The 26656-nt window shown below is 43.3% G+C and overlaps 1 protein-coding gene across 1 annotated transcript in view; it reads left to right on the top strand.

The window, feature by feature from the left end:
• LOC117361893 (disintegrin and metalloproteinase domain-containing protein 18-like) overlaps window positions 1-26453 on the top strand; it is a 48015-nt gene extending 21562 nt beyond the window's left edge. Inside the window, exons 5-8 of the mRNA XM_033947456.1 lie at window positions 3084-3160; window positions 11403-11565; window positions 18881-18943; window positions 26200-26453. Of these exons, the coding sequence (XP_033803347.1) occupies window positions 3084-3160; window positions 11403-11565; window positions 18881-18943; window positions 26200-26376 (480 nt within the window). The 3' untranslated portion in view covers window positions 26377-26453. The remainder of the gene's footprint in view (window positions 1-3083; window positions 3161-11402; window positions 11566-18880; window positions 18944-26199) is intronic.
• The last annotated feature ends 203 nt before the right edge of the window (window positions 26454-26656 follow it).

Genomic DNA, 26656 nt, shown 5'->3' with positions numbered 1-26656 from the left:
TTTCCTGCAGTGTGGTGGTGGAGATAGGTGGTGGCGAGAAAAACGGCAGGAGGGTTGACCGCCGAGAGCAACGGCAGGAGGGTGTCCTTCAGCCTGGACGAGACGGACAGGGTGCGGGTGCTGTGAGGCGTCCAGCTACTACTGCTGCACTGGGAAGTGTAGGGGGAGAGGGAAAGGGGGCTGCTTTGGGGGGAGAGGTGTGCTGGGGGCAGGAAGCAATCTTGGTTTGTTCTGGAGGGGGGAGACAGAAGGGGGCCATGGAGAGACAGGCAGGCATGGGGCAACAGAGAGAGACAGGCAGGCAGGGGGCCAGGGAGAGAGAAAGACAAACAAGGGGCCAGGGAGAGACACAGACAGAAAGAATGACAAACAGACAGGGGGGGCCAGAGAGACAGACAGAAAGAAAGAAAGACAGACAGACAGAAAGCGGCCAAGGAGGGAGAGAGACAGAAAGACAGACAGACAGCGGCCAAGGAGAGAGACAGAATGAAAGAAAGACAGACAGTGGCCAAGGAGAGAGACAGAATGAAAGAAAGACAGACAGACACAGGGGCCAATGAGAAAAAGAGAGACAGAAAGAAAGAGACAGACAGACAGTGGCCAAGGAGAGAGACAGAAAGAAAGCGCTACTGCTGGACAGGGGGAGCAGGCAAGGGGTGGTGGTGGTGGACAGCCGAGGAGAGAGAGAGACAGAAAGACAGACAGCGGCCAAGGAGAGAGAGAAAGAAAGAAAAACAGACAGACACATCTATTCTAACACCTGTTAATGTAACGGGCTTAAAGACTAGTTGGTTATATAAATTGCTCACTCAATTCAATGTGTATTCACATGTTTTATACCTTCCACATTAGGAATGCTTACTTTCACAGAACTGTGCCTTGCTATTTGAAGTCTGAAGGGCAAAATTTAAGGTTGGGTAAATGGCTATATCCTACTCTAAAAGCTTTACTTGCAAAAATCCTCTGTAATTGTACAACATTCCAATGTTTGTTTAACCTTTTCTATTCCAGCACTATATCTTAACACACATGTAGGAATCCATTCTTATTCTTTATTTGGTTTTGTTTCAAACAGCAGCTTTACTCACGTTACTTCTCTCCTAAAGTCACTTCATTGGCTTCCCAACCGTTTCCTAATACAATTCAAACTCTTCTCACTGATCTACAAATGCTCTCACACAGCTGCCCCTCACTATCTCTCTTCACTTAAATCCCCCTATGATTTCCCCTCCCCCCCACCCCATGAAGCTCCACTCAGCTGGTAAGTCCTTCCTATCTGTGCCCTTCTCTTCAACTGCCAACTCCAGACTCCATCCCTTGAACAGAGGAGATTGAGAGGAGACATGATCGAAACATTCAAGGTACTGAAGGGAATAGACTTTAGTAGATAAGGACAGGTTGTTCACCCTCTCCAAGGTAGGGAGAACGAGAGGGTACTTTCTAAAATTGAAAGGGGACAGATTCCATACAAACGTAAGGAAGTTCTTCACCCAGAGAGTGGAAGAAAACTGGAACGCTCTTCCGGAGTCTGTCATAGGGGAAAACACCCTCCAGAGATTTAAGACAAAGTTGGACAAGTTCCTGCTGAACCAGAGCATAAGCAGGTAGGGCTAGTCTCAGGGCGCTGGTCTTTGACCAGAGGGTCGCCGCGTGAGTGGACTGCTGGGCACAATGGACCACTGGTCTGACCCAGCAGCGGCAATTGTTATGTTCTTATCCCTTCTGCCTTGCTACACCATATGCTTGGAACAAGCTGCCCAAATCCGTACAGCGGGCTCTGTCTCTGGCAGTGTTCAAGGCCCGTTTAAAAGCTCACCTCTTTGAGAGTGCTTTTGACTCCTAACTTGTCTCACCTTGGGTTCTGCATCCCCTACCCTCTATGTCATGTCTGTCTGTCCAAGTTAGAGTGTAAGCTCTTCTGAGCAGGGACTGTCTATAAATGTCAGAATATACAGCACTGTGTATGTATTTCAGCACTATATAAGTGATAAGTAGTAGTAGTAATAGAAGCTTCAGATCTTTAGATTGGATTATAAATGCATGAACATCCGAACAAATTCTTCTATACCTTGCAAACTGAGAAAAAGGTTGGCTTTTTCTTAAAGCCATCAGATGGCAGCTTCCAAAACCTAAAAATTTGTTTCTTTCTGTACTTTTCTTGAATACTGAGGTAAAAAGGTGTCCTTCGTCTTCCTAATAAAGATGCCCAAAAAGGTAATTTCTGTCACATGTTTGACCAAAGTAAAATTGATGTTAGGATGACAGACATTAATCCAGTTTAAAAAATCTCCCAACTGATGTTTAGTGCCTGTCCAGAGATAAAATAAACCTTAGCCACTTTAAAATTTTCTTGGGGTCGGTTTACCTACTTTAAATCAAAAGAGTTTCTGTTTAACACTGCAAGTGAGGTGTCATTAAAAGATGGAAGTTATGGGACTAACATCCATCTTTGCAGGAGCAGAGCATGAATGTGTGCCGCTGTTAAGTGAGTGTTTGATGTAGAAGATTATGGAATTTAAAAAAAAAATGTTTCATTTCAGGCTTCTGTTCTCCCAACAGGGGTGTCTCAATCCCTCCCAACTTTAGAACTGTTTTGATAAGTCTGATAAGTTTTTGGACTAGTCTGGTGCTGAAGCTAAAGGAGAAATTAGGTCTTACCTGCTATTTTTCTTTCCTTTAATCTAAGTCCACTTCTCATCTTTGTTTCTTTTCAGCTATGAAGAGAATTATTGGTACCAGTTCTTTTCTGTTTTGAATTGAGGCTTGTCCTATTTGAGTTTATATTTTTCCTTGTTACGAGTATATTAGTTGTTAAGGAATTAAGAAAGATGAAATGTTAAACTATTTTTTAGAGCTTTAAGGGAAATTCTACTGCTTTGCTAACAAAATATTGAATTGGTACAGTTGCACATTGCCTTTATAAGCTGCAGGGCAGAGCTCACAAGTTTGTATTCTCCATCTTCTCTGCTGGTTGATGGACACAAGACCCACAGGTTTTTGGAGTGGTCTGGCACAACTAAAGAAAAGAAAACACTATCAGGTAAAACCTAATTTCTCTTTATTTCTCCTCCTTTATTTTTCAGAATGATTGCTATTATCAAGGATATATTATAGATATACCCAGTTCAGTTGTGACACTCAGAACATGTTCTGGAATTAGGTATTTATATTAATTTATGTTCAGTCATTTTGCAATTTAGTTTCCTAGCTACATTTAGTGTACTCAAGTAGGACTAATCGGCAAGTGTTTTTTTCATTCTTTTTGCTTGCCCAGATTCCCTACTTTCAGTAAATATTTAATGTAAACTTTGTAAAGTCACTCAAACAATACATCTTACAGCTTTATACCACTATTTCTGCAACATGTAGAAGGTTGATTTTTTGTTGTCGGCTTTAAAATGATACCAAATACAAAGATAGGTTTGGGCTTGCAATTTTGTCTAAGAAATCAGTGCTTGTTCCGAAACTAGTAATATTTCTCTTTTTGGTGAGCCATATGCTTAAAATGAATTATCTATATACAACATAAAGTTGTAGATAGAATTATTTTAAATAATAGATTGAATTGAAAAAAACAACTGAAAGAGAGCTTTATGTTGACTTCCACTTTCTTACAAAGTTTCCCATGCCTTATAATGATAAATATAAACTCCTGCATATGTGGGATGAGATATTCAAAGGATTTATGTTTCTAACTTTGAGAGTTATACTCATAAATTGGCTTCTTTGAAAATTCACTAGAGCTAATTGCATAAATTTTTACTCAAAATTTCACTAAACTCTTAGGGGTTCATAATCAAAACAAAAAAACGTCTAAAAAGTAACCTAAATGGGTACTTGGGATGATCAAAAAGCCTGATTATCCAAATACCCATAACCAAAGCTGGTTTTAGATGTATCTAAAACCCAGTTTAGGCCTTTCCTCTGCCTCTAAACGCATAGAACGAAAGGAGGCGTTTTTAGAGGTGGGGAAAGGACGGGAGGTGGGCCGACCTAGACATAGCCGTACAGCAAGTATAACCAAAGGTTTAGGCAGGTTGCCTAGTCGACACTTATACGTTTTGACTTAGACCAAGTCAAAATAGGTATAAGTGCCGAAAAAGGGACCGCTAAGCTGATCACGGCTGCCACGATCAGCTCAGCGGTCTCAGCAACCTGCCTACCCCCTACCACAACGGTCACGGCAGGAGAGATGGCTCATCTCTCCTGCCGTGATTGTGATCGCCTACCTCTCTGAACTGCGGCACTTCGGGGTGAGGATTGCGGCAGAGCATCTCCCCCGAGGATGGCGGCTTGGGACCTGTCTGTCCGGCCAACGTTGTTAAGGTATGAGGGGGTGTCGGGGTGGGGGGTTGGCAGGTGGGGGGGTCTCGGGCTTCAGGAGTGGCTGAGCGGGGGGGGTTGCATCAAGAGCAGGAGGGCCTGGGGGATCCCTCCTGCCTGTATCTTAGTGGGTGTCGGGGGGTAGGGGGTTTTGCCGGGGTGGCAGGGATTGGGCTCCCTCCTGACCTGATTGTTTAGGGGAGGGTGGGGGTTCTTCGGGCAGGAGGGCTTGGGCTATCTCCTGCCCAATACGATCAGGGGTGGGGGGTGGATCGCAGCAGGGGAGATGAGCCATCTCTCCTGCCGCGATCGTTGCTGGGGAGGGGGGGGGGGATTCTGTAACCGGTGTTCTTTTTGACAGACACCGGTTACAGAATCCAGCTTTTAGGCGAAGGACTGGCTTCTCCTGGCCATATCTCTAAATAACAATAAAAATTAATATATTTATCAGAATCCAGCTTTTAGGCGAAGAACTGGCCATATCTCTAAATAACAATAAGAATTAATATATTTATCATAAAATTTGATAGTCATCCCACTTAATTTTGTCAAATTTAGTCCAGTAAAGGTCTCCTCTGATAACTTTTAGATCTTTATTATAGAACACTTGTGTGGAGTTACATTGTGGTAGAAATTGATTTTTAATATCTTGAACCTTAATTTTAAAGTACCGTATTTTCACGCAGATAACGCGCACCCGTGTAAAACGCGCACACGGGTATAGCGTGCAGAAACCACGATTTTATGTACAAAAACTTTTGTATACCGCGCTCACGGGTATACCGCGCATGCTGCCCGACTGTCCTTTCGCCCGCCCCGACTCTCCTCTGGCCACCCCGACTCTCCTTTCGCCCTCCCCGACTCTCCGTGCGCTGTCCCGCCTCTCCGTTCACCCGCCCTGACTTTCCGTGCACTGCCCCGCCTCTCCGTGCGCTGTCCCGACTCTCCTTTCGCCCGCCCTGCCCTGCCCCCCCCCGGCAGGACCACTCGCACCCCCACCCTGAAGGACCGCCGACTTCCCGACAATATCGGGCCAGAAGGGAGCCCAAACCCTCCTGGCCACGGCGACCCCCTACCCCCACCCCGCACTACATTACGGGCAGGAGGGATCCCAGGCCCTCCTGCCCTCGACGCAAACCCCCCTCCCTCCAACGACCACCCCCCCCAAGAACCTCCGACCGCCCCCCCAGCTGACCCGCGACCCCCCCTGGCCGACCCCCACGACACCCCCACCCGCCTTCCCCGTACCTTTGTGTAGTTGGGACAGACGGGAGCCAAACCCGCCTGTCCGGCAGGCAGCCAACGACGGAATGAGGCCGGATTGGCCCATCCGTCCCAAAGCTCCGCCTACTGGTTGGGCCTAAGGCGCGTAGGCCAATCAGAATAGGCCCTGGAGCCTTAGGTCCCGCCTGAGGCACATAGAAACATAGAAACATAGAAATAGACGGCAGATAAGGGCTACGGCCCATCAAGTCTGCCCACCCCAGTGATCCTCGCTATCTATCTTTGTGGATAGATCCCACATATCTATCCCATCTGGCCTTAAAATCCGCCACACTGGTGGCCTCAATAACCTGAAGTGGAAGACTATTCCAGCGATCAACCACCCTTTCAGTGAAGAAGAACTTCCTAGTGTCACTGTGCAGTTTTCTGCCCCTGATTTTCCACGAATGCCCTCTTGTTGCCGCGGGACCCTTGAAGAAGAAGATGTCTTCTTCCACCTTGATGCGGCCCGTGAGATATTTGAATGTCTCGATCATATCTCCCCTCTCTCGACGCTCATCGAGTGAGTAGAGCTGCAAATTCCCCAACCGCTCCTCGTACGGGAGCTCCCTGAGTCCCGAGACCATCCTGGTGGCCATCCTCTGGACCGACTCCAGTCTCAGCACATCCTTGCGGTAATGCGGCCTCCAGAATTGCACACAGTACTCCAGGTGCGGTCTCACCATGGATCTATACAGTGGCATAATGACTTCAGGTTTACGGCTGACGAAACTCCTGCGTATGCAACCTATGATTTGCCTTGCTTTGGATGAAGCTTGCTCCACTTGGTTTGCCAACTTCATGTCTTCCCTGACAATCACTCCTAAGTCTCTTTCTGCTACAGTTCTTGTCAGGATCTCGCCATTTAGGGTGTAGATCTTGCATGGATTCTGGCTTCCCAGGTGCATGACTTTGCATTTTTTGGCATTGAAACTGAGTTGCCAGGACCTAGACCAGTGCTCCAGCAGAAGTAAGTCATGCACCATATCGTCAGTCATTGCTTTTTTGTCTGTTGTGCTTTTGCTCACTACATTGCACAGTTTGGCATCATCGGCAAACAATGTTATTTTACCTCGAAGCCCTTCTGTCAGGTCTCTTATATAGATGTTGAACAAGATCGGGCCCAGGACGGAGCCCTGTGGCACTCCACTTATCACCTCCGACATCTCGGAGGGAGTGCCATTCACCATCACCCTCTGAAGCCTACCTCCAAGCCAGTTCCCAACCCATTTGGTTAAAGTGTCCCCCAAACCTAAAGAACTCATCTTGTTCAGCAACCTGCGGTGTGGCACGCTATCAAATGCTTTGCTGAAATCCAGGTAGACGATGTCCAGGGACTCACCAACATCCAGCTTCCTCGTCACCCAGTCACCTCGTCACCTCGTCACCCACATGGTCGGGTTGGGCCCATGTGCCTCAGACCGCGCCCCCAGGTGGGACCTAAGGCTCCAGGGCCTATTCTGATTGGTCCACGCGCCTTAGGCCCCACCAGTAGGCGGAGCTTTGGGACGGATGGGCCAATCCGGCCTCATTCCGTCGTTGGCTGCCTGCCGGACAGGCGGGTTTGGCTCCCGTCTGTCCGGCCAACTACCAAAGGTACGGGGAAGGGGGGTGGGGGTGTCGTGGGGGTCGGCCAGGGGGGTCGCGGGTCGGCTGGGGAGGCGGTCGGAGGTTCTTGGGGGGGGCGGTCGTTGGAGGGAGGGGGGTTTGCGTCGAGGGCAGGAGGGCCTGGGATCCCTCCTGCCCGTAATGTAGTGCGGGGTGGGGGTAGGGGGTCGCCGTGGCCAGGAGGGTTTGGGCTCCCTCCTGGCCCGATATTGTCGGGGAGTTGGGGAGTCGGCCGGGCAAGAGGGCTTGGGCTCCCTCTTGCTCCGATCGTGGATGCGGGTGCGGGTGGGAGCGCGTGCGAGCGGTCGTTCGGGGTCGGGCGTCGGGCGGGGTGGGAACTATGTAAAAAAAATTTTGTATAACGCGCGAGGGGTATGCGCGGTAGGTAAAAACGCGTATAACGCGCGCGTTATATGCGTGAAAATACGGTAGTGTGCTAGTTGTTGAACTGATGGTGGTTTATCCATGAGAATATTAATTATATTAGTAGTGTTAGTTAATTCCTTTACTAGTTCAAATAAATTTTTTGTGTCACTAGCATCTATCCCAATAAGTTTAGAATTATAATCCTTTCTTGAATCAGCTAGTAGCTTTTTGTAGAAGGAAATCTTTTTTCTCCATAAAGATTTTAAGTCATCAGTTTGATGTTTTCTCCATCTTTTTTCTAATTTTCTGCACTCTCTTTTTTTTTTTATTATTTATAAATTTTATTGTTACATCATAACAAACTCAAGAAAAAAAAATACAAGATATGAAGAAAATAATTCAAATTAAAATATAAACATAAACAAGCCCACATTATTGAGGGTTGACAAATCCTGTCACAGTTTTTATCCTCCAGAAAGTAATATAAGAAACTAAACATCAATCAATAAACTATAACACCAGGCAATAAATCTCTATATATTCATTCCTTCTCAGCTTCTGCATTAGTAACCGGTAGTATATCTAATTTAGGTTTATCTATAAGAAAATTCTCTAAATGAGCTGGATCTAAAAATATATATTTAGTATTCTGAAAAGTCACTAAACATTTACAGGGGAACTTAAGAAAGAATGATGCACCTACACCCAAGGTTTTATCCTTGAGTTGCAGGAATTGCTTCCTCCTATATTGTGTCTGTCTAGAGACATCTGGAAAGATATTTATCTGTTGACCACAGAACAGAGCATTTTTGTTCAGAAAATACAATTTAAGTATATCTTGTTTCTCAATTTCAGTCATAAAAGTGACTAGTAATGTTGCTCTTTTGGCTATATAATCTTTTGATGATTCAAGAAATTGGGAAATGTTTAAACTATCAGGTGATACTAATTGATCTTCCCCCCCTTCTTCTGATATCTTTTTAATACCAGTAGGTAAATAATAAAGATTATCTGGAGTGAATTTTTCTAAACCTGTATAGGAAAGTATATCTTTAAAATACATTTTTAGTAATTCCAAAGGAGAGAGATAATGGGAAATAGGAAAATTCAAAAACCTAAGGTTTCTAGATCTCATACCATTTTCCATTTTTTCCAACTGAAGATGTAATATAGTATTATCCTTGACATGAGATACAACACATGATTGCATTGCAACAACAGATGTTTCTACTTTATCCAATTTCTTCCCCATATTTGCCAATTGAGAATCATGTTCAGCTACTTTCTTTGTAATTTCTGAGGAAAACTGACAAAGTTGAACTACAGTGCCCTGTAAAGAGTTCTCAATTCTATTTACTACAGTCCAGACATCTTGCAACGTAATCTGTTTATTACCTATCTCGGGCCTAGAAATAGGACCAATAGGCATTGAGACAGGAGATACCGTAAAGGATTGTTCACCCTCAAATACATTTTTAGAATCCAGTTCTAAAGGTAATGGAGAGGCTGAATCTGACCCTAATATGGATACAGAGTCTACCTTCTCCCTTAATTGTGTAAGAGGCTGAGGTGGAGGCGTGGGTTCGCCAGAAGAGATAGAAGCAGATTGGGATCGAATTTCAAGCCTACCTTCAGTAGGAGTCACAGTTGAAACGGAAAAATGACGATCCATCGGTCCAATCACATTCAGGGAAGAAGATATGATCTTAGCTTTCCGTTTTCCCATGGTAATTCCCTTTATTTACTCCTCGCTCCTCGTGGCTTCGAAGGGGCTTCAAAGGGGCAGAACCTGCCCCTTTGACCACGCCCCTTCGAACACGCGGCCTTAGGCACGCATCCGCGGGCCGCGTTCCGCGGCTCACCAGTTCTTTTAAAGGGAGAGAGGACCTCCTCTCCGAGTCGGCAAGTGCCGGGTGGTGGCTGCAGGGGTGCCTGACTGGAAGAAATCGCTGGCAGGCTCAGTCAGCCCTCTTCTTCTCCGCGGCTCACCAGTTCTTTTAAAGGGAGAGAGGACCTCCTCTCCGAGTCGGCAAGTGCCGGGTGGTGGCTGCAGGGGTGCCTGACTGGAAGAAATCGCTGGCAGGCTCAGTCAGCCCTCTTCTTCTCCGCGGCTCACCAGTTCTTTTAAAGGGAGAGAGGACCTCCTCTCCGAGTCGGCAAGTGCCGGGTGGTGGCTGCAGGGGTGCCTAACTGGAAGAAATCGCTGGCAGGCTCAGTCAGCCCTCTTCTTTTCCGCGGCTCACCAGTTCTTTTAAAGGGAGAGAGGACCTCCTCTCCGAGTCGGCAAGTGCCGGGTGGTGGCTGCAGGGGTGCCTGACTGGAAGAAATCGCTGGCAGGCTCAGTCAGCCCTCTTCTTCTCCGCGGCTCACCAGTTCTTTTAAAGGGAGAGAGGACCTCCTCTCCGAGTCGGCAAGTGCCGGGTGGTGGCTGCAGGGGTGCCTGACTGGAAGAAATCGCTGGCAGGCTCAGTCAGCCCTCTTCTTCTCCGCGGCTCACCAGTTCTTTTAAAGGGAGAGAGGACCTCCTCTCCGAGTCGGCAAGTGCCGGGTGGTGGCTGCAGGGGTGCCTGACTGGAAGAAATCGCTGGCAGGCTCAGTCAGCCCTCTTCTTCTCCGCGGCTCACCAGTTCTTTTAAAGGGAGAGAGGACCTCCTCTCCGAGTCGGCAAGTGCCGGGTGGTGGCTGCAGGGGTGCCTGACTGGAAGAAATCGCTGGCAGGCTCAGTCAGCCCTCTTCTTCTCCGCGGCTCACCAGTTCTTTTAAAGGGAGAGAGGACCTCCTCTCCGAGTCGGCAAGTGCCGGGTGGTGGCTGCAGGGGTGCCTGACTGGAAGAAATCGCTGGCAGGCTCAGTCAGCCCTCTGCACTCTCTTTTTAAGGCTAATAATTCTGTTGAGAACTACTTAACACTGTTGTATTGATTACCCATTTTTTTATTCCTTCTTTGAAGTGGGACTATTTTATCTAATATAATTGATGACAAAACATTCCATTGTTCCATAAAGAAGAAAAAGACAGCAGGAGGGATGCCCAGTCCCTTCTGCATGCAGGCCCATCTCTCCAAAATGGTGGGCCTTCCCCTTCCTGGTACATCCTGGGATGCACAAGGAGGGGCCTAATGTCCCTCCCAGTGTATCCCAGGATGCACCCGGCAGGGGGCCTAAGGCCTTGATTGACTCAGACGCTTAAGGCCCCTTTAGACCTATTGGTTTTTTGAGGTCTTTATTAGTTGTCACTAAATTTAATGCATGCCTTTGTGATGTTAACCCATTGATTGGATGGCTCATTCTAATTTTAATCACCTCATTTTAATACTAATGAGGTCATTTGCATGGCAGAGTCAGAGAATGAACGAATGCATGGAAAACCACGCGGTGAGACATTTGGAGCATTGGGTCGGAAAATTAGGTCATTGCTAAACCAGCCAAACTGTTTAGCAACGACTGGACAATGCAGTGCATCCAGCTCTTAGTATGGTTAAGTAGTTCATAATGCTCTGCTCTAACTTCATATTTTTTGGTTCAATTAAAGCAGCTCCATTGAAAGTTATATGTATGGCCTGGATTGTACACCATCATATAAGCTACTGGTTGTGTAGGTAGGAGCTACATTAACAGTTTATTTAAAATTGTATAATATTACTTTGAAACCCTGCTTGCCTTTAGTCCTGTTTAAGAATGCTACCTCAACCATGGAGTCAAAAGCAAATATCAGATAAATAGTTGCCTGTTACTTCTCGGTCAGCTAATCTGGTACATCTGAAATCTTACTGAGCAGTGATCTTTTTTTTTTAATTAATTTTTGTAATTAGCATCCCTTACTGTTATGTCATCTATTTTGGTAGAGGATTAGTGGAGTTAATGAATGACAGCTACATAATTGAGCCACTGGAATCTTCTCCGGGATTTGAACATCTCATGTATAAAATGGATGATGTATATAAGGACTTTTCAGTTTTGGCAGAAAATGATACTGAAGGAGTCAATCAACAAATAGAATTTACACAAGTAAGTATTGTTTTTGTAAATCTTCTTCATAAGAAAGTTACAAGGCTGTTAGCATTTTATTTTATTTTAAATGTATAGAAATATACCTTTTAAAAAAATATATTGCATGTTATGGGGTTCTTTTACTAAAGCCATGACAAAAATGGCCTTAGCATGCCACTTACATGTAGCTTTCCTGTGCTGCAACCATAAAATGGCCGACTTTCCCATTTTCCTAATTAATGGCCATGTGCTGATCTCTCCATGGGCACATGGCCATTAAACAAAGTTACTAAAAATTAATATATTTTCAGTGTATTTTACACTATAAGTATAATTTCATTGAAACAAAATTAATATACTATATCTTCTACCCATATACAGCTGTCTAAGCTCTTCTACCCCTAATTTATACTATAGGTGGGAAAAATAGCCTCAGAATAGAATGACTACATTGTTATATATTTGCATAGCAGTTCATTCATATTTTCAATCATAGGCTATACCACCTCCCCCCTCATTTCATTTTAACTTTTTAAAAAAATATTTTTTATCTTTTTAATTTTTAACTTATCCACTTTCTTCATTTCTTCTTTCTAAAACACCTCAATAAATATTTTAGAAAGAAGAAGAAAGTGGATAAGTTAAAAATTAAAAAGTTAAAAAGATAAAAAATATTTTTAAAAAAGTTAAAATAAAATGAGGGGGGAAGTGGTATAGCCTTTGATTGAAAATATGAATGAACTGCTATGCAAATATATAACAATGTAGTCATTCTATTCTGAGGCTATTTTTCCCACCTATAGTATAAGTTAGGGGTAGAAGAGTTTAGACAGCTGTATATGGGTGGAAGATATAGTATATTAATTTTGTTTCAATGAAATTATACTTATCATGTGAGCCCTTACCAACACCTACTTTATAGGCAGTAAGACCCAAATTCTCTAAACGGTGCCATAAGTTAGGTAGTGTTAGGTGCTCTACTGCCGCCTAAGTTAATTGTTTTATTTGGTTGTTGGCACAATCATTGACTTAGCAAATTAAAAAACAATTAAAACACCGTTACAATAATGGAGGCCCTCGTAGACACATCCAAAAACAGCACCATTGTGCCAACTGAGGGGCAGCTTGCAGCGCCTACAGCCAAGGTAGGCATGGTTGACACTGGAAGTGGCCTTAGGTGCCTCTGTAAACGCGATTCTTCTGAAAGGTAGGCACTGGAAATGAAGGCCTTTTAAAACCTTGGCCTACATTTCCGGCGCCCAACTTTCACATAGCCCTGATTCTCTAAACAGCACTGTTGTGTGATTGATACGCAATCAGTGCCACTTTTGTAAGTAGCTGCTGACATAGGCGCCTTTTGGAGAATCTGGCCCTATGGGCCCACATGCTAACACCTTGCTAATCAATTAGGCCCTGATTCTATAAAGGGCGCCTAAATCACGCTGTGACAGGGAAGCTTCTGTCACTGGTTCAAAATCTGCTTTAAACCCTACCACTAAAGCAAATGTGCCTTTTCCTTAGCCAAGGAAGCTGCCCATTAACTCTGTTCCCAGTGCTAAGATCCCACAGGCAGGTCAGAACAGAGTGTTAAGATCAGACAGGCAGGGCAGAACAGAGAAGGGATGGCAGAGAAGAACAGAATACCTGTTCCAAGCCTCTATAATTCCTTTTATAAACCATCTGTTAATTCTCCGGTTAAACCTCTGGTCAGGCAATCTGACCCAGCAAGGGTTAAGGAAAGGGGTGGAGCTGACAGGTAGAACGTGCTCAGAGCCCAAGTGAAACTTTCACAGCAGGATAAATTAAGGCCAGTTGACAACACATACAGACCAATTATTGGTTGAAGGATTTTTTTTTTTCCTTTCATTTTTCTCTGCTGTGCTTATTCCAGAGTGGTCCTCCAAAGAGTGCTAATATTTGTGCCTGGGGCGGGAGCCCGGTTGCCAATGCTAGGCTTACCCCTGGCACTGTCACAATGCATAACGCTGAGCGGGACATAGACTCCTAAAATCAGTGCACCCATCACAATAAAAAATATTCCTTTACAAGTAGTCAATAGTATTAAAATCCTAGGAGTTATATTTGACAGTAAATTAACCTTTCATGAGCATATAGGCAGTATTGTCAAATCTTCATTCTATAGACTCCACCAAATTCGCTCCTTGTCACAATATCTTTGTCCTAAATCATTAAATATTCTTATACATTCATTAATAATTTCCAAAATGGATTATTGCAATGCACTTTTTAAGGGAATTGCACAAAATGAAATAAGACGGTTACAAATAATACAAAATACTGCCATAAAATTAATAACAAAAAAAAAAAAATTTGATCACGTAACGCCGCTTCTTAAGAACGCCCACTGGCTTCCAGTAACCCATAGAATATCATATAAAATATGTCTACTGACTTTTAAAGCAATGTTTTTTAAAACTCCTGCTTTTATCTATAAAACACTGATTCCCTATTCCACAAATAGAGTATTGCGATCTAACGAACAACATTTACTGACAATTCCATCTCTTAAAATTATAAATACTAGAAGACAATTTATCTTTTCTGTTACTGCTCCACAAATGTGGAACTCCTTGCCAATCTACCTAAGAAAAGATCATGATATTGATAAATTCAAGATTAATTTAAAAACGTTACTTTTCAAAGATGCTTTTGATTAATAACTTATAATCTGGAACACAATGATTCAATATTTAAAGAAAATAAATTCCTACTTTATGTTTTTACCCAACCTTCTTTTAATTATATTTTGTAGTTCTTATCCCTTTTTTCCCTATACTCATGTCGTGTCATGTTTTTTGTCTCTTTTACATTTATTTTTACGGTCATGTATAATTAATGTTTTAATTTTTGTTTTTAATATTGTAATTTTAACTAATTCTATTTATATATATGTATGTTCATCGCTTTGAAAAAAGACAAAGCGATTAATCAAAAATTTTAATAAACTTGAAACTTGAAACGTCCAAACTAAGTGGATAATGAGCCATTTAAGAGCCTTAACAAGCGTTAGTTGCCACTTAGGTGTCGAAAGGATGTAGACGTTAGCCTGTCAAAAATATATGTGAAACCACTATCTGTGGCTTTTAGAGTGTACATCGCCTAGATATTTTGATAGGCGATTCAAAAAATGCTAATAAACTTGAAACTTGTAGGTGGATCCATAATTTAGTGGACGTCCAACGGGAAACTTGTGCCTAACAGAAAAAGTGGTTTGGGAAAGGCTTCAATATAGACGTCCTTTGATTAATTTACATAACGCTGAGTGACCTAGGATGTCTACATCATGCCTACATTGTAGGCAATTGAAAGCCAGGTCTACTTTTGAGCTTAGTTTGGGCTTCAGATAGACCTAAGTTTGATGGACGAAACTTAGGCACAGTTTGGATGTCCTTAATGCGATCTGCTAAATAACTCTCTGGGCTTTTATTTTTGGAAGATGGGAACAGGGCTTTTACCCATTGAGTCACAGCAGCTTCCACCAATGTCTTTCTTCCTCACATCTGATATAATAGCTTAGGGATCTGCTAAGCTATGATCTTCTCAGGTATTTTCACCTTCACAACAGATATAATTCACTGCAATTCTCTTCTCTGTCATTTCTTTCTTTTATTCTGGGTAGCTGAGGTTCTATGCCACCATTAGCTGCGTGGCTCACTAGCGCCCCCTGCAAAATTCTAGCCTACATTTCAAATCTTAAAAGTAGATGTGGCTGGCTGACCTGATCGCGGCATGGGAATCCACGAACAGCTGAGCCTGGCAGGATTCCCTGAAGCTGCAGCTTCAGAGAGTCTTGCCAGCTCAACTGATTGGGGGGGGGAATACCCCTGTCACAATCAACTGAGCCGGCTATGGTAAAGGACCCCCATACCTGAAAGGATGCCCACTCTCTCCTGCCTAACACCACCCGACACCCCGGATCAGCGATTGGAAAGAGGGATGCCCACTCCCTTCTGCTGACAGCCTTCAATCCCCTGATACCCTCCCACTGGCGAGTAATAATAATAATAATAATAATTTATTTCTTATATACCGCTATACCGTGAAGTTTGAAGCGGTTTACAATAAAGATACATTTGACAGTACATGGGATAGAAACGGTTTACAATAAAGATACGTTTAGTCAGTACATGGGATGCAAGTGGTTTACATTAAAGATTCATTTTGTCAGTACATGGGATACAAGTGGGTTACAGTAAAGGTATATTTTGTCAGTACATAGGATGCAAGTGGGTTACAATACTTGCAAAATGCAAAAGGTGCATTTTGTCAGTGTATGGGATACAGGTGGGTTACCATAAAGATACATTTAGTCAGTACATGGGTTACAGGAGGGATGCCCACTTCCTCTTGCTGCTGACCCTTAAACTCCTGACACTCCCCTATTGGCAATTGGCAGGAGGGATGCCCAGTCCCTCCTGCTACCAGTCCTCCTAAACCCCCAACTACTGACACCTTAGGCATCTGGGCCAATCAGGGTCTTAGGCCCCTCACCGGTGCATCCCAGGTTGGAGTGGGCATCCCTCCTGCCAATCGCCAGTGATGGGGTGTTGGGCAGTATTAGGCAGGAGGGAGTGGGCATCCCTCATGACGATTTTGGGGGTGGGGATCCTCAGCTGATCATTTCAGGGGTATTCCCTCCCCCCAATCAGCTGAGCTTGCAGTTTCAGAGTGCTGGTTAGAGAATCGGGGGGCTAGGTGTCTATTCATTAGGGCAGACGCGATTCTGCATAGGACACTGGTATGCAGTTCTTAGTCACTTCGTAGGCATCCACTGAGACCGGCGTCCTAAACGGAATCGGGCCCAATAAGCTCACAATATCAGACATAAGAGACAGACAAAGACAGATTTGTCTGTCAGAAGTATTTTTTGAGGCATTCTCCTGGGGAGGCATTGCCCTCCCAAAACAGAAATGTGTGTCAGAGAGTGTAAGACCCCCTTTTTCTGGGATTAGGAGCTCAGTTTTTATAGTTTTCTGTAGGAAAATGCATATTCATTAGCTCAAATGGTGACGAGTCAAAACCACGCAAGACAATCGCGCACAGGATGTCAGTGTGCTGGATTGAAACACTATTTTAAAGCACTCCGAGGGGCGCTGGGGGGGAACCCCTACTTTACTTAGAACTGTTGGCACTCCTGTTGTAATTTTTCCCTAAAAAAGAGGGGAAAAGGCTGTTTCCTCTATAATGGGGGGTTCCCCCCAACACCCTCCCCTCTAATGGGAGCGCCAACAGTTCTAAGTAAAGTGGGGTGGTTCCCCCACACACACTCTTAGAGTGCTTTAAAATAGAAACATAGAAATAGACGGCAGATAAGGGCCCACGGCCCATCTAGTCTGCCCACCTTAATGTCCCTCCCCTACCTTTGCCCTGTGAATAGATCCCATGTGCCGATCCCATTTGGCCTTAAAATCAGGCACGCTGCTGGCCTCAATCACCTGTAGTGGAAGACTATTCCAGCGATCAACCACTCTTTCAGTGAAAAAGAATTTCCTGGTGTCACCTCGTAGTTTCCCGCCCCTGATTTTCAACGGATGCCCTCTTGTTGTCGTGGGACCCTTGAAAAAGAAGATATCTTCCTCTGCCTCGATGCGGCCCGTAAGATACTTGAACGTCTCGATCATGTCCCCCCTCTCTCTGCGCTCCTCGAGCGAGTATAGCTGTAATTTGTCAAGCCGTTTTTCGTATGGTAGATCCTTGAGTCCCGAGACCATCCGGGTGGCCATTCTTTGCACCGACTCCAGTCTCAGCACATCCTTGCGATAATGCGGCCTCCAGAATTGCACACAGTATTCCAGGTGGGGCCTCACCATGGATCTATACAATGGCATAATGACTTCCGCCTTACGACTGACGAAACCCCTTCGTATGCAGCCCATGATTTGTCTTGCCTTGGACGAAGCCTGGACGAAGTGTGTCAATCCAGCATGCTGACATCTTGCACGTGATTGTCTGCTCAGCATTGTCCGTGCGCGATTGTCTCACGCAGTTTAGTCTATGTACTGCTCAAATACCTTTCATGTAGCTAAGGTGAAACCATAAATCTTCCTTTGTTCTGCTCTTTCATGTGCTTAGCCAAGCTTTGGATTGTGCCATTTCTAATGTTACTAACAAAACTTTTAATTGGAGGGTTATGATTTATGGGCAGGGGCTGATGGCTATGCATATCCCTTCAGGTCATGTGAGTCACCCTGTACGCTCCCTGACCTGGTCTTATCAAAGATGAAAAAAGGAATGAAAGGAAGCTCAGAAACAGAATTGACATGAACAGTAGGAGGCAGAGAGGAGGGGCCCCTTAGCAAAGTTGCTGTTTAGCCGTAGATAAGAGTACAGTAATTATTTATTCTAGCAATTATATAGAGTTATTAGAGAAAGATTCAAAGAGACATGCTTCAAATAACAGACAAGATTAAAGTGCCTGTTTATTAGCATTCTCTAGAGCAGTGGTTCCCAACCCTGTTCTGGAGAACCACCAACCAGTCAGGTATTCAGGTAGATAGCCCTAATGAATATGCATAGGGCAGATTTGCATGCCTGTCACCTCCATTATATGCAGATTTCTCTCGTGCATATTTATTAAGGCTATCCCGAAAACTTGGCTGGCTGGTTGTCCTCCAGGACAGGATTGGGAACCACTGTTCTAGAGGCCTATCTGAAGGACCTGTTTATCTAATCTTGTTCCCTTCAATGTCCAGTGCCTTTGCCTTGCAGAGCAGATATTATACATCTCCCAATCAGTCTGCATGCACACTGGTTCTTCTGTGTGCCAGAGAGTGATATGAGAAAAAAATAAATTATATATCAGAAAAAATTAAAGTAGTCACCCACTGTATTAACCACAGTTGGCAATGGCTGTTATTGCTGCAAAAAAGGTCTTCCACTAAGTACCGAGCAAGTGGTATGGAGACTTCTGCAGTCAAGAATTTGGTCTCTTATCCTTAAATACTTTGTTATTTTTCATTCTTATTGAAAGTATAAAGCACTGCTTATGAAACATTGTATGGCTGTAGGTGAACCATTTAAACAGCCATAGAGAGGGACATTATCCCTGAGTCCTACTTTTATCTGAGCTGCTGCTCCAAGTCCTCCTACAATGTCTTCTGCCACCTCTGGAGCCTGCATGCATAGACCTAGTTATAGCACCAGTTCAATGGAAGGCAAGGGCCAGTGACTTTTTTTTCTTCATGTGGTTGTGCCACTATTTGTGTATTTTAATTAGCAGAATGTGAAAACCATAGTTTTGTTGCTTGAACTACAAGCTAAATGTGATATGTAAAAACTGATCATCATTTTAAATGTAGACTTTCTTTTCCAGGCAAGAAAACCCATTCAGGAACGTCGATATGTGGAACTATATGTAGTTGCGACAAAAGAGTTGGTATGTGTAACAGCATGGGCGTGAGCATTCAAGATAGTAAGCCTGGGGTAAGGCTTGTGAAGGGAAATAAAGTCAAGCAAGGTGTAGCATGAAAAGGAAAAATACATTATTTACCCTAACCCCAAATATTTACTTGGTGTAACTTGTAGAATTAACAAGGTTTCAACAAGTGTGTTACATTCAAGGGATAAAATTTATCCCAGGGCAAGCAGGCAGCATGTTCTCACATGTGGGTGGCGTCATCCATGAAACCCAGTACAGACTGTAAAGTGAACTGTCACTTTAAGAAATCAAAAGACTGTCCATTAGTGCTGCCCGATTCAGGACAAAATATTTCATTTCGATTTTCCTGCCTAATTGGGTGTTCTTTTTTCAAACATCCTGATGGGTTTATTTTATAGCCTCTTCACCCGCTTTGCCCTCTCCTATCCACACTGGCGCTGTGGTGTAAACAAAAAAGACTTTTCCTCTCTGTTAAATACTAGCTCATGTACGTGGTCTAATACCAGCTCTGGCAGAATACACATTTCAAATCTGACATATTGTAATCACAAAAGAGAAAATAAAATTATTTTTTCTACCTTTTGTTATTGGTCATTATTCAAATCATATTGGTCCCAGGTTCTGCAACAAACATCTTCTGATAACTCGCTTGCCAGGGTCTCTTGCCCATTTGTCGTTTTCTTCTTTCTCCGTGGTAACCATCTTTCCATTTCCCTTCCCTCCCCCAGAGGTCTTGCATCTTTCCTTTTTTTTTTTTTGTCTCTATTCCTGTAGCTGCAGCGATGGACCCCACCATTCCCAGATCCACCATCTCTCCTTTTCTCAACTACCCTTTCATCCAGCATCTTTCCCTCTTTCCCTACCACTCCAGGGTCCACCAGCTCTCCCTTTCTTTTTCCAACTACCCTCCTATCCAGTATCTCTATCCCCCTCCCTCGACACCATCCCTTGTGTCCATCTTCTCTCCCTTTCTGTTCCTTCCCTCCCTAAATCCCATTGTCTACCATCTCACTCCCTCTCCTCTGTTTTTAGATCCATTATTTCTTCCATCCCTCCCCCATCTCCCCTCTCCCTCCCCCATCTCCCCTTTACATTATTTCCTCCAAAGTCCATCTTCCCCCTCCACCAAGTTCTTTTATCCCATCCATCTTCTCCCCATCTCTCCCTCTTCAGTCCACCAACTCCCCCAAGTCCATTTCTCCCCATCCCCCAAGTCAATCTCCCCTCCTTCACCAAGTTCATCTCTCCTATCAATCTTCTCCCCATCTCTCCCTTTCCAGTCCACCAATTCCCCCAAGTCCATCTTCCCTCTCCCCATCTACCTTTATTTTGATGTTAAAAACATGTTGCCGGTGGCGATAGTGATTTAGCGATCCACAGAGTTCTCTTGCCACCACTCCTTGCATCTTCTCTCCACTGTGGCCCGCCCTCAGTGAAAACTTCCTGTTTTCGCTTGGGTAGCCGAATGGAGAGAAGATGCCCAGAGTAGTGGCAGGGTAGTGAATCTCATTCACTACCACTGCTTTGGCCAGGGAGGAGAGGAGAAATACTTCCGGCCGGGAAGGAGAGAGCCAGCCAATCAATTAAAAATCACCTTGCTACCGCTGATCTGCATGCAGAGGTTTGCTCGGTGCTCCCTTTGCCGAAGTCCTTGCTTCTGATGTAACTTCTGGTTTCACAAAACCGGAAGTTACATTATATGGAAGGACTCCAGCGGCAAAGGGAAAGCCGGAACAGGTCTCTAGCAAGGGGGGCCGACGAATCGGTGAGTTTGTTTATTTGTAAAAGCAAATCTATTCGAATCTATTCATCCAAAGAGAATCGGTGAATCGATTCGAGTCGCAAATTGGGCAGCACTACTGTTCATACTGTGCATGTGCCTTCCCACCTTCTGCTAGCTCACAGACCATCAGTTCTTTGTTTTCCGCAAAGAAGCTATCTTTTGATTTTCTTTTCACATGTCTTTTGGTGTGTATTGTATGCATTTTTAACATAACATAATATATAAGTTTATTTTCTGCTTGTATTAGCTGCGTATGTTTTATGCTTTCCTCTATTAACTTTATTTTCCATGTATTTTATTTGCTAGTTTCACCTTACATTACTGAATGCCTCTTGTCAGTGTATGAAATGGGCCTAACCAGAGGGTCAGCAAAGGTCTCTGGGATATTATACTAAACATTCTGACTCTGGAATGTTAATGCAGATAGACCCTAAAAGCCACTGCCCAGAATATACATGTCTTAAGTATCCAGTCAGCCTGGATTTATCAAGAAGATATGTTAACTACAAGTACTTGAATGGAACATAGAAACATGATGGCAGATAAAGGCCAAATGACCCATCTAATCTACCCATCTGCAGTAACCATTATCTCTTTCTCTCTGTGAGAGATCTCACATGCCTATCCCAGGCCCTTTTGAATTCAGACATAGTCTCCATCTCCACCACCTCTTCTGGGAGACTGTTCCATGCATCTACCACCCTTTCTGTAAAAAAGTATTTCCTTTTTTTTTTTTTTTTCTCTTGAAAATTTATTGAAAATTTTATCAAAATACAAAAAAAGGAGAGAAACAAACAATCAATATCAATACCATAATCGTGGAACAATAAATGAGTAAAAACAATTATTCAAGCACAACAGAAAATCGTTAGATACATATAATCAGAGGTAAAAATATTCTATGGTGTTGTGATAAGTAGCGGGAAGATATTCAAGGAAAGAAAAAAAAAGTCAGGAGAGAAGAGGGAAAAGAAAGAAAAAGAAGGGTGATGACGGAGGGCGAAAGGTAAGTAAGAAAGCAACAAGGGGTGAGAAAGAGAAGAGAGAGTCCCCCAGAGGCCAGAAAGAGAGAGAGGAAGAAGTTGGAAAGAGAGATATAAGATATAAAAGACGTTAGGCATTAACTTATGAGCGGTAAGGCATTAGAGAGAATTCAGGTATTCGGTGAACTTAGCCCATTTAATATGGACTTTAGCGTTCAGGGGAATAGCAGCAGAGATCAGCATTTCACGCTTGTGTTGTAGTAGGACAGATTGGTACCAAAAGTGCACGTTTAAGGAATCAAACGATTTCCAGTTAGATAATATGAGTCGCAGAGCAACAATGAGAAGCGTGTTAAATAAGGCATAATGTGGTGCAGTTAAGTCGAGCAAAGGAGTCTCAGATTTCAATATGACCACTGTAGGAGAAAAATTGAAAGTAAAATTAAAAATTTTTTGAATAATTGACCAGACATCCGTCCAGAAGTTTTGTAAGCAGGGGCATTCCACAAGCATATGCAGTAAAGTACCTGGATGCAATTTACAGTTCCAGCATTTGTTAGCAGGCAGCAGACCTGAGACGTGTAGTTTTTGAGGCGTCCAAGTGGCTTTGTGATGTAGAAAGAACATGGATTGCATAGAGTTAGCAGATGGAATAGTTCGGATAGTTTTAGACCAAAAAACTTCCCATTGTTTATCTTGTAAATGGCAATTTAAATCTAATTCCCAAGAGTTTTGTACGGGGATATGAACATCAGTTCGGGAGTTCAGAAGTATTTTATAGAGATGTGAAGCAACATGGCCTATTACTAGGAGTTTGGGAAACAGCGTAAGTATAGTAGGGGTTCTTAAGATTTTCAGCTGTAAGACTTTAGATTTTTTTATCATGGAGGTGAGTTGAAGCCATTGATAGAACGATGAGGCCGGAAGGGCGAATTTGGCTTGCAACTCCGAGAAGGTCAAAAGTTGTAGAGAGGGGGTACAGATGTCTATCAAGTATTGTATCCCAAGTCTGGACCATTGAGGCCAGATTATTGGTTTTTTATTTATTAGAAAAGACGAGTTATACCAAATGGAGATATATGCTGAAGTTCTGACGGGTATTTCTAATAGCTCATCGAATTCAAGGAGACAGGTAACAGATTGGGATATGATGGGGTTTACAGATGAAAGTAAAGCATCAGAAGTTAATAGCGGGGCCAACGTCAGATATGCCGGGTAGAGAGCACGTTCAAGTTGGAGCCATAGGGGGACGTAAGCATTCGAGGTGGAAAACCAGTGGGTGGTCTGTTGTACTATAAATGCCTTATGATAAGTTAGAAAATCTGGAAGAAAAACCCCTGCTTTGGTCTTTGGAGCTTTAAGTTTTTTAAGAGCTATTTTAGGCGGTTTGTTATTCCATATAAAGGTATTTATGTGTTTATCAATCAGTTTGTAAAAGTGAGGCGAGAATATGTGGGGGATCATGCTGAGTACGAAGTTAACTTTAGGTGCTACTACCATCTTGATTGTCTCTATCCTACCCCACCAGGAAAGGTGAAGGGGATGCCAAGATTGTATTAATGATTTAAGAATAGCTATGAGATTATCACTATTATGTTTAATAGTAGCAGGAAGGGATGTATAGAGGTTAATTCCCAAATATTTTATATGTGATGGAGACCAAAGAAGGTCAAATGATTGGATCAATTCAGGACGTGAATACTTGTTAAGAGGTAGTACTTCCGTCTTCTGCTTATTGATTTTGTAACCAGAAAATGAAGAGAAGACCTGAATTAGATTAAAGAGAGCAGGTAGGGATTTGTCTGGTTGGGTGAGATATAGTAAGACATCATCAGCATATGCTGAAAGTTTATATTCTGTTTTATTAAGCAGGATACCGGAGATATCTTTATGAGAGTTAATGGCTAAAAGAAGGGGTTCGAGGGCCAAATTGAAAAGATATGGAGAGAGGGGACATCCTTGACGAGTACCTCGCTGTAGGGTAAAAAAAGGCGACAGTATGTTGTTTGTAATAACAGAGGCTCTAGGATTAGAATAAAGGATTTTAACATATTCTAAGAATTTAGGAGGAAAACCAAACCATTGCATTGTTTGAAATAAGTGAGACCACTCTACTCTATCAAATGCTTTTTCAGCATCTAAAGAAAGAGCTATACAAGGTTCATGAGAAGAGTTAGCGATGGAATTTAAATGAAAAAACAGGCGAGAATTATCAGTAATGAGTCTGCCTGGCATAAAACCAACCTGATGTGGGGAAATAATTTTACTAATATGATGTTGCAGCCTAGAAGAGAGGATTGTAGCAAAGATTTTGTAGTCAACATTTAAAAGTGATATAGGTCTATAATTGGGGATTTGCTGGGGGTCTTTGTTGGGTTTAGGGATAACTGTGATAACAGCATCTAAAAAGTGACTGTTGGAGATCCTCTGGGGATTAAGAGAATTAAATAGAGACGTGAGTATAGGGGATAGTTTTTGTTGGAAGGTTTTGTAGAACTCTACCGTAAGCCCATCTAGGCCAGGTGATTTCCCAGAAGAGAGATGTTTTATAGATAGCACTATTTCAGAAACGTCAAATGATCTTTGTAGAGATTCACAATCCGATACGGTAAGTTTAGTAGAGTTCAAAGAAGTCAAAAATTGATTAATAATATCCGATTGATCAGGGGTATCTGAGGAATAGAGTTGAGAGTAGAAAGAATGAAAAGCCGCCGAAATAGAAGAATGAGAAGAAAGAAGTTGTCCAGTAGAGGTTTTTATCGTCGGGATCTGTACTTTAACTCTTTTTCTCTTAAGGTAATTAGCCAGCATTTTACTGCTTTTATTCATTTCTACGTAATATTAGATTACTTAGATTACTCTGGAGCCTATCACCTCTTAACTTCATCCTATGCCCTCTCATTCCAGAGCTTCCTTTCAAATTAAAGAGACTTGACGCATGTGCATTTACATTACATAGGTATTTAAACGTCTCTATTATATCTCCCCTCCCGCTTTTCCTTGGGGTTGTGGGTTCAAACCCACACTGCTCCTTGTGACCCTGGGCAAGCCACTTAATCCCCCCATTGCCCCAGGTACATTAGTTAGATTATGAGCCGGGACAGATAGGGAAAAATCTTGAGTACCTGAATAAATTAATGTAAACCGTTTTGAGCGCCCTTGGGAGAATGGTATAGAAAATTGAATAAATAGATGTCAGACAGACTGATTACATCTAGCATTCTGGTAAGAGTGTCACACCTTCCTTATCAATTAAGGGCCATTGTACTAAATATGGCAGAGAAAGATGCTGGAAAATATGTACTTAACAACAATAAATGCTATTTTTAGAACAAGTAGACTTATAAATGCAGGTTAAAAACCCTCCCCCTCTCGCTAGGCTTTCTCTTGGTTCTTGCTTCTCTGTCTTTTTCAGCCCTTACAGTTGATCTGTTTGCTCCATGCCCTCCATTCTAAACTACCTGTATTAGCCCATGTCAGCTCATTGCTTAACCCCTTGAGATTGGGATGGCGCCGGCTGTTGAAGAATCTTCATTATAATCCAACAGCCACTGATTTATTGCCTTTCCCCTGGGCACCACCTCTGCAGTTTTTCGGAGTTGGGGCACTCAAGGCATGTACTCCTTGGCTCAGGTCCTAGATGGGGAAGGCTCTCTTTTGACCCATCAAGAGCTTACTAATAATCTGGTGGTGGGGCCGGGAGATTTCTATGGTTACCTTCAATTAGCCTACTGACTGGCCACCTTGCGAACTGATGGTTTATTTACTGAGATTGCAAAGAAATTGCATTAACTATTTACAGGAGATGCTGGGATTCTGTTGTCTGTTTTCCACCTACATAAGATTATTTGGGTCATTTTTGCCCTTTAAATCCTATGCAGATCTGGTAACAAAGTGGAGTTCTGATTTAGGAGTGCCATTATAAGACAATATTTGTCAAGCCATTTTGCGTATACCCTCCTGTATAACTAGTGTGACCATATGGCTCCAGAAAAAAGGGGACGGATTGAGACATCCGGGTTTTACTTCCATTGAAAGCAATGGAAGTAAGGAGAACAGATTGAGACATCTTGGTTGCTTTCAATGGAAGTAAAACCCGGATGTCTCAATCCGTCCTTTTTCTGGAGCCATATGGTCACACTATGTATAACCAGTTCATTTTGGAGAGAATGTGCTTATAGAATCCTACACAGAGCATACTTTACTCAAGTGCAGGCATTCCACTCAGGATTGACTGCTTCTTCTACCTGCAATAAATGTGCCAATTCTGCCTCCCATGCACTCTGGCATTGCTCCTTGATTAAATCTTTTTGGGATAAAATTTTGTGCTATTTGGGAGGCTTGTGGAGCAACCTGATGTCATCTTCTCTCCTGGGGGTTTTGTTTGGTAAGGCTGCTTCTTTTGGAGTGTATGGGAGGGTAGAAGTTTGTTATTTCAGAAAACTTGTATGGTAGGACACAAATGTATAATGCAGTTTTGGTTGCAGGATTCTCCACCAGGATTCTGGCACTGGCGAAACCAACTTCATCGATTGCTGCTCTTTGAAGCACAAGAAGCTTGTTTGTCTGCTCAATGTAAAAGAACTTTTCTTCAAGTCTGGGATCCATACCTTTGCTCGTTGCCATATAGAGCCACAAGTTTGATTTTAAATGACTTGACTTAATATTTTGGTTTTGGTACTGAGAGGTTATTGCCAATTTGGGGATGCTCCGATAGGGGGTACCTGGATGGGAAATATTGCAGGGCATGTCTTTCTACTAAGTTCTAATGGATTGCTGTACAGGAAGTCAATAAAAGAGAATTATTATCCCAGGACAAGCAGGCAGCATATTCCCACACATGGGTGACGTCACCGACGGAGCCCCGCAGCGGACAGCCTCGAAAGCAAACTTGCTTGAAGATCTCGAACTTTCGAGCACTGCACCGCGCCTGCGCGCGTGCCT

The sequence above is a fragment of the Geotrypetes seraphini genome, chromosome 6 (assembly GCF_902459505.1).
Source record: "Geotrypetes seraphini chromosome 6, aGeoSer1.1, whole genome shotgun sequence".
Lineage (NCBI taxonomy): Eukaryota > Metazoa > Chordata > Amphibia > Gymnophiona > Dermophiidae > Geotrypetes > Geotrypetes seraphini.
This window is presented reverse-complemented; position numbering and strand designations above follow the sequence as displayed.